Source organism: Sus scrofa, chromosome 3, assembly GCF_054392235.1.
Source record: "Sus scrofa isolate SSC_HxYL_T2T_F1_AM1 chromosome 3, Sscrofa_HxYL_maternal_Yorkshire_Landrace_v2.0, whole genome shotgun sequence".
NCBI classification, from domain to species: Eukaryota; Metazoa; Chordata; class Mammalia; order Artiodactyla; family Suidae; genus Sus; species Sus scrofa.
Genome location: NC_139385.1, coordinates 45510570 through 45523457, shown reverse-complemented (window position 1 = coordinate 45523457; position 12888 = coordinate 45510570). Strand labels below are relative to the sequence as shown.

The window sequence follows — 12888 nt, the reverse complement described above, 5'->3', positions numbered from 1 at the left end:
GCGGGGCGGGCGGAGCCGGCAAAATAAAATGATATGCATTAAAAAAAAAAAAAAAGATATGTAGGGAGATGCTTGACCAGAAATCGCGCTCCCGGGTACCCGGGCGCCAGCGCTCTCGGGCGGAGGGCCCTCGAGGAGACAGCCTAAGTTTCCCCGCAGGGCTCCCAGGTGTCCGCCCCGCGGTCCTCGCCGCCAGTCGCCCCAGTGCCGACGGGCGCCACGAGAAAACCGGAAATTGAAATGTAGCAGCCGGACGGGAAACTCAGGCACACCAGGGTCAGGTAGCACCGGGGTGACCCTCCCGACTCTTTGGGGCTGCCACTCGCGGGCGCGGACGGGAGCGCGCAGGTAAGGGCGACTGGGCGGTACCCTGGAGGGGCGGAACCATCGGGGCCACAGCCAATCACCGGCGTCTCTCGTGGCGGGAGGCGGGGTAGATTCGTTGCCTGGGCGACATGCTCCCTGCGTCTGCTTTCCGCCTGCTGCGGAGCTGGGCCGCGCCGAATTGTGTGCCCGGGGTTCCTGGGCCTCCGGTGGCTCCGAACCGAACGCATCTCTCTGCAGCCGCGTGGCATCAGGGAACAGGGCCTCAGGGTTGTTTCCACGGCTCCAGGTGTGGGCGGGCCGGTGGCCATGTGCTCTCACGACCTGGTCCCCAGCTGCCCTGGGAGTTCTTAGTTATTTCTCTTGAAAATTTTTGTATTTCTAGGGCCCCGTCTATCTAACACTTATTCTGGCTTCCTTTCTCTGTTTTCAGTGGTTAGCATTGTTCTGCTGTTTACTCGATTATTCCTATTTTTCCTGGCTTCTCTCCCTTTATTTGCCCTTACACTCTCTTCTTGCTAAGGCTAAATCTCTGCATTGCCCTGTCTCCGGGCTGGCTTCACCGTCTTAATTAGTACACGTTTGTTTTCATTTTCCTTGCTTCCTATGATGCTTTTTTTTTCGTTTTTATTATTCTGAGTATTTTTTTGTAAAGTCCTTTTTAAGGCCTGAGTCAACTCGCAGGCCAATCTAAGGGTAGATTGCAATTTACTTACTAAAAATGGTGTGTTCTTACTCAAGCTCCCTGAAGCTGCAGGATACCGGTGCTGGCATTTGTTGAGTGTTTCCTGTGCCTGAAGCCCCAATAAGTGACTTAATCCATGACAGCTGTCTTGTGAACAGGCTCCTGAGGTAAGTACATTCCTAATCTGGTGGCCTGTGAGCTGGACGGCAGAGGTTTTCTGCTGGAGTTGTTTGGAATTCTTTTGTTTCTTGTAATTATCGACGTTCAAAAGTTAGCTATTTCACATAGAGATCAAATTCTTTTTTGGCTTCTCTTGAAACATCCTCAAGCTTTGGTAATACGGAGTCTGCAACTACCACCTTGAAACAAAACATAATTTCTTGAGGACCTGGAAGTCCCTCCTCATTCTGGTCTTATGGTACCACCTGGGCACTGAAGGAGTTTAGCGGGGTTTTTTTGTCTTTTTTTTTTTTAGGGCTGTACCTGGGGCATATGGAGGTTCCCAGACTAGGGGTCTAATTGGAGCTGTAGCTGCCAGCCCACACCACAGCCACGCCAGATCCAAGCTGCATCTGTGACCTACACCACAGGTCACGGCACTGCCAGATCCTTAATCCACTGCGCAAGGCCAGGGATCGAACCTGCGACCTCATGGTTCCTAGTCAGATTTGTTTCTGCTGCACCATGATGGGAACTCCAGAGTTTAGGTTTTTGATCTCTGCTTACTTATGAACTCATCTTGCCCTGATGCCTTGCTGGTCTTACCGGGACTGCAATTGCCACATGGAAAATATTGTTTGATAATCCTTCCTCCTAGGCTTGCTCAGTCCTACATCAGCCCTAGATGGCTTTCCTCTCATTTCCAAGAAGGAGCAAATGTCTGTCACACAGTATGTGCTCAATCAATATTTTCTGGGAGTTCTGTTGTGGCTCAGTGGGTTAAGAACCTGACTAGTATTCATGAGGATGTGGGTTCCATCCCTGGCCTTGCTCAGTGGGTTAAGGATCCAGTGTTGCTGCAAGCCATGAACATCGAAGATGCAGCTCAGATTCTGTGTTGTGCTTGGCTGTGGTGTAGGCCAGCAGCCACAGCTCTGATTTGACCCCTGGCCTGGTAACTTCCATATGCTGTGGGTTCAGCCCTGTAATTTTTTTTTTTTTTTTTTTTGTCTTTTTGCCATTTTCTTGGGCCGCTCCTGTGGCATATGGAGGTTCCCAGGCTAGGGGTTGAATTGGAGCTATAGCCGCTGGCCTACACCAGAGCCACAGCAACGTGGGATCCAAGCCGCGTCTGCAACCTACACCACAGCTCATGGCAATGCCAGGTCGTTAACCCACTGAGCAAGGGCAAGGACCGAACCCGCAACCTCGTGGTTCCTAGTCGGGTATGTTAACCGCTGAGCCACGACGGGAACTCCCTAAAATTTTTTTAAAATAAATAAATAAATATTTCCTGAACAATTAAATAAATGTTGGGACTTCATTTGATCTAGTTTAGGTGATCCCATGGTGGGATCCAAACCTCTGGGCTTTCCCAGTATCCCTGAAATAGCCCCTTTGTCTGGTAGAGAAACTTTTGCCCAAGAGTCAGGACACACCCACTCTTTTTGGACTGTGCACTTCTGGGACAGCTATAGGGTAAGATGATCCATCTCTGGAGTGAGTTTCTTTACTCTGAACACTGGCTTGCTGGAGGAATGCTCCCAGGAGTTCCCTGGTGGTTCAGTGGGTTAAGGAGCCAGTGTTGTCGTTGCTGTGGTATGGGTTTGAAATGCTCTCAAACTACACAGTTCATTTTTTCCAGGACTCCCTGTGGTTTTTTTCTTGGTTTATAACTCTCTCTGGCTTGAAAATAGTTTTGACTTTTCATACAACTTTGTTCATCTCTCTTTACCTTGAGGATTAAAACACCTGGACATACTGACCAGAGACAAATCCCAGGGGTAATTCTTCTTTCATCAAAGGGATAGTAGAATCAATCAGAGTCCTGGGACTCCAAAAACAAGTTTAGCTCCAAAAGCACAGTTGCGAACTGAAAATGCTGCAAGAGCCAAGTGGGAGAACCAGATATGGCAACCTGAGATCTCGCCTTGCATGTGTGGAATGTGGGTCCAAGGTTGCTAGATGTTCTGGTCTCTCAAGAAAATCAATTTCATGGGAAGTCTCCTAATTTTTAAGCGTTGCAAACGAATTTTTTTTTTTTTAAATTGGTAGTTCCCTGGGGGCCCAGCAGTTATGGATCGGGTGTGGTCCCTGTTGTGGTTCAGGTCACTGTGGTAGGGGGTTCAATCCCTGACAGCTGGGGAACTTCTGCCAGTCTTGAGGGGAACCCAGAGCACCTGCTGACTGGCCTGGGAGGTGCCAGTCAGCAGATGTCTCCATGGAGACCCCCATTGCCCCTGCAGAAGTTCTCTGTGCTGAAAGGGACCATCATGTCCCTCTACTCAGCAACGTGTGATTTGCCCTGTGATGACAGCTTCAGTGCTCTCTTGGAAACTTCAAGTATCAAACTCCTTCCACGAAATCCATTTTTCCTTTTTGGTGCCCTTGCTCGGCTGGAATCACGAGTTCATGAGGGGTAAGGCGATCTTGAGCCGGCAGTGTGGATCTGGGAGTCACCTGCCGACCAAGGGCTGTGCAGCTGGGCTCCAGACCCCAGACCCGGAACCCTTCCAGCTGGGAACCCGGTAGGGCCGCGGCTGCGCGGGGAGCGGGATCTTGGACGGACTTCCTGTTGTCCCTAATCCCAGTATCCACTGGCTCCCGGTGCAGGCTGCGGAGACTCCCTTCCCCAGGGAAGGGGGCCCCGCCGCCCGAGGTGCCCCCTCCGCCGCCACCTCGGTGAGAGGGGGGCTGGGAGGGCGCCTGGATCCCGAGACCCGCGCGGGTGGCCAGAAAGGGACGGGGTCAGAGGTGGAAGGCTGTGGGCTGGCGGGGAGAGAAGGAGGCCTGGACCCGGGGTTCGGGAAGAGGAAGGACATCCTGCGTCCGGGACCGTGAGCAGCATGGACGCCCGGTCCGGGCGGGTGGTTGCAGCCGCAGGGAGGGCTGCTGAGAGTGGGCAGCCCAATTTCTGGATCCCAGGCAGGACCGAGTCAGGTCGAGCGCAGGGTGTGTGTGTGTGTCCTGGGCCCGGGAGACGGCGGGGCCTGGATTCCACCGCGGAGCGGGCTGTGGTGGGCGGGGCGCCACTCAGCACCTGTTTGGTGGGACCTCTGCAGTCCTTTCGGCTCCTGGCGACAGGAGATACAGATTCCAATCACCCTGGCTTTCCCTAACCCAGTTTATCTGAGATTCCAAGTTCTTGCTTCAGCGACAAAGGGGATACTGCAACAGAGCATTCATTCTGTCAAAGCAAGGGACCACAACAACAGCATAGAGATGGAGGCAGTCGGAGGGCGTCTGGGAGGCTTTCTTCTGATCGGAACCAGGGATGGGTCTGGCCCCACGTGGGGATTTTGGGGGCTTTCGAGATGTCCAGGAGACACTGGCTGATTTCGTTCTGCTCTTGCAGGCTCCTGGCCAGAAGCTGGAGGGGGCTTGATCAACAAGAGTGAGAAACGACTCCGTTGTGCTTTCTAGCTCTGAGATAGAAAATGTCTGCAGACGGCGGAGGCATCCGGGCTGCCCAGGACAAGGAGAGAGCCGGAGAGGTATGGACCGGGTGCTGGATGAGAGAGGCATTTCCTGGAAGGGACTGGCGTGGGAGTGGATTTTCAAGTCAGGACATTTGGACCAATGCAAGGGTTAGATTCATGGGGGAGCAGGGCTGGTAGGTGGTGGGGGGTGTTGCAAAGCAGGTGGTGTGGTGGGAAATACCTTCCACCTGGGAATCAATGTCTATGAGACTGCTTTGCTTTGCCCGGGGAATGTGGTAGCCGGCAGACCAAAGACGACACGAAATAGTAAGGGGGCTGCCTGGGGCTCCTACTGGTGAGGTTTGCTCTCTGGACAGCACTCCGCACGTAGGCGAGCTGGTCTCCCGTCTATGCCCCTCTGCCTGGGACCCCATCTCTCTCTCTGACCACATGGTCCCTCCTGCACCTGTTGCCTGTGTGTAATTATAACTGGAAGGTGTGCATGGGGGACCAGGGTCATCAAGCTTGGGACCAGGGGAACATGAGTGGCCTGCAACCACATGTGAGAACTTGGGCAAGTCCCCTGGCCTCTTGGAACCAGGCGTGTCCTCTCTAAAACAGGGATCACAGAGTGCCAGTCGAGGCTCAGCGGTTAACAAATCTGACTCACATCCATGAGGACGCAGGTTCGATCCCAGGCCTTGCTCAGTGGGTTAAGGATCCGGCGTTGCTGTGAGCTGTGGTGTAGGTCGCAGAGACAGCTCCAATGATGTGTTGCGTGGCTGTGGTGTAGGCCATTGGATACAGCTCTGATTCAACCCCGAGCCTGGGAACCTCCATATGCCGCAGGTGTGGCCCTAAAAAGCAAATAAAATAAAAATGGGGATCACGTGCCTGCCATTCCCGCCTGTCTCGCCAGGTGGTTGGGAGGCTCAGAGAAGGTACCAGGCTTGAGAGTCCTCTGGGAGCAGCTCATCAGCCGGTAGGACAGCATCATTATAACACATAAAACAAGAGCCCCCGCAGCAGGCGGAACCTAGGTCAGAGAAACCTGTGTGCCCTCAGCCGGGGTGGCCCGTGGTTGTAGGTACAACAAATCAAGTGTTAGTTGTGTTTTCATACCACAGAATACAAAGAATTGTTCCCTCTGTTTCCTTCGTAATGCCTTTGAAAGGCCCGTGGGCCTCACACGTCCACTGTGTCCTCTGCTGATGTTGGATTCTGTCAGCTCACACGGTAGAGTAATAATAGTCATTACCACACTGCTCTTTGTTTATCCAGAACTTTCTGGAGCAGTTCGCTCTTTCTCACGTGTTATCCGTGTGGGAGGTAGAGCAGCTAAGTCTCAGCGGCCGCCTGGTCCGCGCTGCTCCCAGGCACACGGACTCCTGGCCTGAGGGTCTATCTCTTCCAGACCCTAAGGTGGACCAAACTGGATAGGGAAGAGGAGGGAGAGGCTTGTGCTCTCAGCAGAAGGCGGGCAGGTGCCCAGTGTGCCCAGTCCTGTGGCTGATGATGAGGCTTCTCTGGGGCCTCCAGGGTGCCGCTGTGCCAGGGGTGAAAAGGCTGGTGAGCGGCGGGTTTGGATTCGAGCCCTGGTAGCCCGACTCCAGAGCCTGGTCCTCCCCGTCCCAGAGGCCTGGGGCTGAGGCTGGTGTGAAGAGGGGAGGGGGGACCCGAGAAGTCCCATGGGGGACAGCGTGAAGGGGGTGAGCCTGAGAGAGTTTTTCCATGGACCTAGTGGGCCAGGCCTCCACAGAGAGAGCTACCCTTAGGCTTTCTTTCCCAAGTCAGAAAACTCCAGCTGCTCTGACCAATTGAGTCGGGCCCGAAATGCCCAAGGCCACATGCCTTCCTGTCACTTTCAAGAAGTGGTTGGAGTTCCCGTCGTGGCGCAGTGGTTAACGAATCCGACTAGGAACCATGAGGTTGCGGGTTCGATCCCTGCCCTTGCTCAGTGGGGTAACGATCTGGCGTTGCCGTGAGCTGTGGTGTAGGTTGCAGACGCGGCTCGGATCCAGCGTTGCTGTGGCTGTGGTATAGGCCGGCGGCTATAGCTCCGATTAGACCCCTAGGCTGGAAACCTCCATATGTTGCAGGAGTGGCCCAAGAAATGTCAAAAAAGAAAAAAAGAACTTTTACCCAAATAAATTCACATTCTGAGGTTCTGAGTAGACATGCTTTTTTTTTTTTTTTTTTTTGCTATTTCTTTGGGCCGCTCCCACGGCATATGGAGGTTCCCCGACTAGGGGTTGAGTCGGAGCTGTAGCCACTGGCCTAGCCAGAGCCACAGCAATGCAGGATCCGAGCTGCGTCTGCAACCTACACCACAGCTCATGGCAACGCCAGATCGTTAACCCACTGAGCAAGGGCAGGGATCGAACCCGCAACCTCATGGTTCCTAGTTGGATTCGTTAACCACTGCGCCACAACGGGAACTCCCAGACATGTATTTTGAGGAGACACTGTTCCACCCACTCAGCTACACATGGTTTCCTTATATGTTAAGACAATGCAGGAGTTCCCTGGCGGCGCAGTGGGTTAAGGATCCAGTATTGTCACTGCTCTGGTGTAGGTTTGATCCCTGGCCGCAGAACTTCCACTAGTGGCAGGTGTGGGCCCCCCGCCCCCCCGCTGCCCCCGCCAAGAAGAACTATCCACTCTGCTGAGGGAGGGGTGGGCCTGGAACTGGAAGGAGGCATCTGCCCCCGGGGCACCTGGCAGGGCCCAGGGTGCCTGCCTTCCCTCTGTCCGGCCTTGGGGGCGGGGGGCGGCTGGGGCGGTGACCAGGGACGAGCCCTCTCGGGTGGAGACGGAAGCGAGGCCTGCCTTGCACTTGGGTGTGCCTTCTGCCACCCCAGGTGTCTGCCTGTCAGGGACCCCAAGCGTGGAGTTCCCGTGTCTCCTTCCTCCATCCCAGGGCTGATGGGCTGTGATTCCTAGACTCCAGGTCGTGGGCATTCTGGTCAAGAAATGCTTTCCGAGTTGGAGCAGACGGCGCCATCAGGAGCCGCTCAGGAGTCACCCCACATCAAGATGGAGCCGGAGGAGCCGCAGCCCGCGGGGGTGTCGCAGGAGGCCAGAGCTCAGGGAGCACGGGGCTGGGAGCCCCCAAGCCGGGGCTCTAAGGAGAAAGCATGTGTCCTGCCTGGCGGAGGTGAGGGGCGCTCTCCCCGCGGAGCCGCCCGGCTCACGCTCAGAGGCTGCTGGCCCCCTTCTTGGGGCAGCTCGCGGGTAGGGTTGGCGGCAGCCGTGGCTGCCCCTGGTCACCCTGGCATGAGCTTGCTCGGGGGAGCAGGAGGGCCCAGCAGGGCGAGGGGGCCGCCCTGAGGACCTCTCTCCCCTCTCAGCCCTCCCGTCCCCCCAGGCCCTTGTGCTTTCCCGCGAGGGGAGGACCAGAGACCCGCGGATGGCTGCGGCGCTCCTCACCGCCTGGTCCCAGGTGAGCGTCCCCATCCAGGGCTGGAGGGAAGCCGAGGGCCGCGGAGGGACAGGGCCCGGACTGGATCGTCCCGGGAGCCGAGCGCCTGAGCTTGGCGGTGGTCTGAGCAGAGGGCCCCGTCTGGTTCTGGCTCTTGTCCTCTGCTGGCCCCAGTCCTTTCTCTCGCCCCCACAAAGCCCTTCCTGGGCAGCTGTCCTGCTTCACCGGCAGACCTGACGGCAGACCTCACTCAAGTCGGCAGGGTGGGAGGCTGGGTCTCGCCCGTCCTGGCACCACTGTGCCCCTGCTCCACGTCCTGGTGGGTGCTGGAGCGCAGGCGTTCCATGTTCCTTCAGATGCCAGTGACCTTTGAGGACGTGGCTCTGTACCTCTCCCGGGAGGAGTGGGGGCGGCTGGACCACACACAGCAGAGCTTCTATAGGGACGTCCTGCAGCAGAGGAACGGGCTGTCCTTGGGTAAGGCTTGCTCCCGCTCGCCACCGGCACCGACTCCTCCCGCGCCAGACCTTGAACCCGCTTATTCACCCTGACCTCGCTGGGCTATGACGCCTCCCAGCGATGGACGCGTTCTGTGTCTGCTGACATGGCAGCCACAAGCCAGATGTGGCTTTTGAGCCCTAGAAATGCAGCTAGAGCAACCGAGTCTTTTGTTTCATCTCGTTTTGGTTTTTTATGGCTGCACCAGAGGCATATAGAAGTTCCCAGGCTGGGGACTGAATCGTAGTCTCAGCTGTGGCAATGCCAGAGCTTTTAATCCACTGCTCCCAGCCACACCTCCAAAACTCAAGCCGCTGCAGTTGGATTCTTAACCTACCGTGCCATGGTGAGACCTCCAAAAACTGAGTTGTTTCCTCTCATTTTAACCAGTTCAAACAGAAATAGGCACATGTGGCCAGCAGTTGCCTTGGCAGGCGGTGCCGCCCTGCAGAGGCTGCTGCTCGTCCTTTCTCCCCAAGCTCATTCCAGTAGTTCCCCTGCCCCCTCCTCCTGGCCCAGCCTCAGCCAGGCTGCTGACCCGGGGGATAGGGATGGTGCCAGCTAATCCTCCAGGCCTTTGACTGAGATGTCACCCCCGCTCCAGGGCCGTGTCCTCTTCTCAGAGGGGCCTTGGCTCCCTTGGTTTTTCTCATGGTGGGTAGCCAAGCCGCAGGGCTTTGACTTCTCAAAGAGTCTAGTTTTAGGGCCTAGTTTTCCTGGAAGGATTGCATGAGGGCTTGCAGAAAAATCAGAGCGTTCACTCATTCATTGTTCATTTGGTCAGTCCGTCTGTCAACACGTGGCTGTCGCACACCTGCTAGTTCAGGTGGAGTCAGGGGCTTGGTAATGCCACCCTTTGCTTTTGATGGTGGCCGAGACCCCCACTGTCCCTAGTGGGCCCAGGGTCACAGCAGCTGCCCTGCTTATGTCTTTAATTATCTCAGGTTTGCTCAGTCTCCAGGGCCCAGAACAGCAGTCGACAAACTGGGGGATCAGAAGGAACTAGCATCCCTTCACAGGCCCATGGCAGGTTTTGTGAATGCCCTAAACCACCCCATTGGTCCAAACATTCTTTCTCTCTCGTGGGGCTTGGATCAGGGCATGGAGGCCAGGGCCCCTCTGTTCTCTTACTGACCTGACCAGAATTCCCAGGCAAACGGGCCTTTGGTCCCTGACTTCCGGCTGGTCCATGGCCCTGGCCCTCTCATCCTCGGCCCTCCTACCTGGAGCCTTTTCGCCTGTGGTCCTGGGCAGGTGTGGGTACAGGAGAGGAGGACTGCCTGGCTCCTGACATGGCTGCCCACTGCTGGGGGCTGTGTGACATAAGGGAGTGGCCAGCGGTTCCCATCATGGCTCAGTGGGTTAAGAACCTGACTAGGATCTGTGAGGGTACAGGTTCCATCCCTGGCCTCACTCAGTGGGTTAAGAATCTGGTTTGCTGTGAGCTGTGGTGTAGGTCACAGATGTGGCTTGGATCCCATGTTGCTGTGGTTGTGACTGTGGTGTAGGCCAGCAGCTGCACCTCCTATTCGACCCCTAGCCTGGGAACTTCGATGTGTGGCCCAAAAGAGAGGGGAGGGGTTGGCCAGCAGCTGACCTGGCCCAGCCCCGCTGCCTTTACTTCTGTGGTTTGTTTGGGGACCAGACAGAGTCCAGATTCAGCCCCGAGAAGAGAGTGTCTGGAGGTCCCCGGAATGTGCATCCTAGAGGGAGGCCCATCAGGCCCCAGTACTTCTGAGCTCACGTGGCGTTGCCTGTGCTTGCAGAGCTGCACCCCACTTTGTTCCTCTGGGGCGGGGGGCAGGGCTGTTTCACTGTGCGGCCTGGAAGGGCCCTGCCGGAGCTCGGCCTCTCTCTCAAGCAGGGTGTCCCTTCAGCAGACCTGTCTGGGCCTCTCCAGCACAGGGCAAGGGCGAGGCCCCGAGCTCCAGCCGGCTGATGGGAGAAGAGGAGAAGAGAGGTGTGTGCAGAGGGGCAGGTGGGTGGGTGCGAGGGCACGGTGCGGGGGGGGGGTGGGGGGGGCACGGCTGTCACTCTCAGGTGCCCGCCTCAGTGCAGGCACACTGTCTCTGTGGGGGCAGGGCTGCCAGCCTCCCCGCGTCTGGCTCTGGCTTCAGAGTTCCTGGCTAGTCCGTGCCCTTCTGTCCATCTCCAGAATCCCCCTGGGTCCCTCGTGCAAGCCTCTCTCTTGCTGGAAACCCTCTTTGTTCAGGAGCCGCGCAGCTGGGAAAGGAGGAGCTGGCTCCGTCCCTGACAGCCCTTGGGGATGTGAAGTCCTTCAAAAACAGGGTGGGGAGAACCCAGGGGGACCCCCTGCAGTGCGGGCAGTCGGCAGCCAGCGGCCAGAGCTCAGGGCCCACCAAAGACCATGTGCGGCCCAGGCCCCCCGAGCAGGGACAGCTGGAAGCAGCCCCGCCTGACGGCGGCCTCCCCAAGGCCCAGGAGGGCCGCGTCCCAGGGCAGCCCAGCGAGGCGGAGTCAGCCGCCCCCGAGAGCGAAAGCGGCGACGAGGGCCTGGCCCCCGACGCGGACGCGGGCAAGAAGACCTACCGGTGCGAGCAGTGTGGCAAGGCCTTCAGCTGGCACTCGCACCTGGTGACGCACCGGCGCACGCACACGGGCGAGAAACCCTACGCCTGCACGGACTGCGGCAAGCGCTTCGGCCGCAGCTCGCACCTCATCCAGCACCAGATCATCCACACCGGCGAGAAGCCCTACACCTGCCCGTCCTGCTGGAAGAGCTTCAGCCACCACTCGACGCTCATCCAGCACCAGCGCATCCACACGGGCGAGAAGCCCTACGTGTGCGACCGCTGCGCCAAGCGCTTCACCCGCCGCTCGGACCTGGTCACCCACCAGGGCACCCACACGGGCGCCAAGCCGCACAAGTGCCCCATCTGCGGCAAGTGCTTCACGCAGAGCTCGGCGCTGGTCACCCACCAGCGCACCCACACTGGGGTCAAGCCCTACCCGTGCCCCGAGTGCGGCAAGTGCTTCAGCCAGCGCTCCAACCTCATCGCGCACAACCGCACGCACACGGGCGAGAAGCCCTACCACTGTCTCGACTGCGGCAAGAGCTTCAGCCACAGCTCGCACCTCACCGCCCACCAGCGCACCCACCGCGGCGTCCGGCCCTACTCGTGCCCCCTGTGTGGCAAGAGCTTCAGCCGGCGCTCCAACCTGCACCGGCACGAGAAGATCCACACGGCGGGGCCCAAGGCCCTGGCCATGCTGATGCTGGGGGCGGCCGGGGCCCTGGCGGCACCCCCGTCAGCCCCCACCTAGGAGGCCAAGCAGGAGGGGCCAGGCGGGGGGAGCGGGGGTGGCAGGAGGAGCCGGCAGCTGCTGAGGGGGTGTGACCTGGCGCGGCCAGGGAGGGACTTGCTGGGGAAGTGCTGGCATGGGGTTTGGGGCGCGGCGGCGCAGGAGGAGCTAGGGTGAGGAGCGGGCATGCTGGCCGAAAATTAAAGGCCTTGGAATTCAAGTGCGAGCCGTAGCTCTGTCTCCTGGGGCCCTGAAGGCTGGAGGCTGGCGGGGAGGGCAGGGGCTCCTGGGGGGACTCAGCGTCTTCACTCAGCCGTCCCTAAGTCATCCCTCTGGGGCTTGGGCACCGTCCACCCCAGCCTTTCCCTGGCCTGGGGCCCAGTCCACCATGCCGACGGCAGGATCCTGAGTCTCTGGGCAGAGGGCTCTAAGCACGGGCGTTTCCACACCCCAGATACTTCTGAAATGGAGGACCTGGGTGAGGTGATCTGCTGCTGTTGTCACTCATGCCCGTAGCATTGCCCCTGAGCTCTGGGCACTCCCTTGGCTCTTCTCTCCAGGAGCCAGGGCAGGGCAGAGCCAGCCTAAGAATTCACGTTCAGTGTCTCCTGTCTACCCTGCTTCCCTCACACTGGGGCCTGCTGCTTGTGACCGGGCATTTTCACCTGCATCCGCGGGGGCCCAGCTCTAATCCAGGGGGGATTTCTTGTTCCCCAGGGACCACTGCCCCTTCTGATCCTTTCTGAGCCACTGCCAGCTCACTCCCTCCACTACTTCTCACCTCTGTGGCCTCTTTGCACCTGTCCTCTGTAATTTGCCCTACCTGCCCCCATCTGGTGGTTTCCTGGCCTCCTGGGGTTTTACCTCTGAATTTTCCCATTCTCTCTCTCTCTTTTTTTCTCCTGGCCAAGGGTGGGCTCAGCCTGCCCATATTCTAGATGTGCAGTTCAGCTCTCAAGATTACACTCATTTTTGACATCACCTGACCTTGACGTCTGCCTCTCTTGGGACCCCTCCTGTCTCTGTGCTCACAGAGCCAACAGAGCAGTCGCAGCTCTGTTGGCTCCCAGCCCCTGAGGGATGGAATGTCTTGAACAGGACATTGGACTGAAAATAGT

General features: G+C 57.9%; 1 protein-coding gene across 13 annotated transcripts; it reads left to right on the top strand.

The window, feature by feature from the left end:
• The first annotated feature begins 251 nt into the window (after positions 1-251).
• Positions 252-11990, top strand: ZNF205 (zinc finger protein 205). 13 transcript variants are annotated; one of them, XM_021085735.2, is made up of 8 exons: positions 252-348; positions 1066-1176; positions 4524-4662; positions 7531-7744; positions 7938-8029; positions 8365-8485; positions 10368-10466; positions 10662-11990. In XM_021085735.2, the coding sequence occupies exons 3-8, from the start codon at positions 4606-4608 to the stop codon at positions 11789-11791; spliced, it is 1713 nt and encodes a 570-aa protein (XP_020941394.1). In that variant the 5' UTR covers positions 252-348; positions 1066-1176; positions 4524-4605; the 3' UTR covers positions 11792-11990. The 13 variants fall into 13 exon arrangements, with proteins under 13 accessions (XP_020941394.1, NP_001230570.1, XP_020941395.1 ...); NM_001243641.1 differs by lacking the exon at positions 252-348 and adding an exon at positions 455-613 and having other exon boundaries at positions 10719-11990; XM_021085736.2 differs by lacking the exon at positions 252-348 and adding an exon at positions 503-613.
• Positions 11991-12888: the final 898 nt, after the last annotated feature.

Coding starts and splice junctions, on each gene's coding strand:
- ZNF205 (XM_021085735.2), top strand. CDS start 4,606: ATGTCTGCAGACGGCGGAGGCATCCGGGCTGCCCAGGACAAGGAGAGA. Junction 4,663..7,530: donor ACAAGGAGAGAGCCGGAGAG/GTATGGACCGGG, acceptor TGTGATTCCTAG/ACTCCAGGTCGTGGGCATTC. Junction 7,745..7,937: donor ATGTGTCCTGCCTGGCGGAG/GTGAGGGGCGCT, acceptor CTCCCCTCTCAG/CCCTCCCGTCCCCCCAGGCC.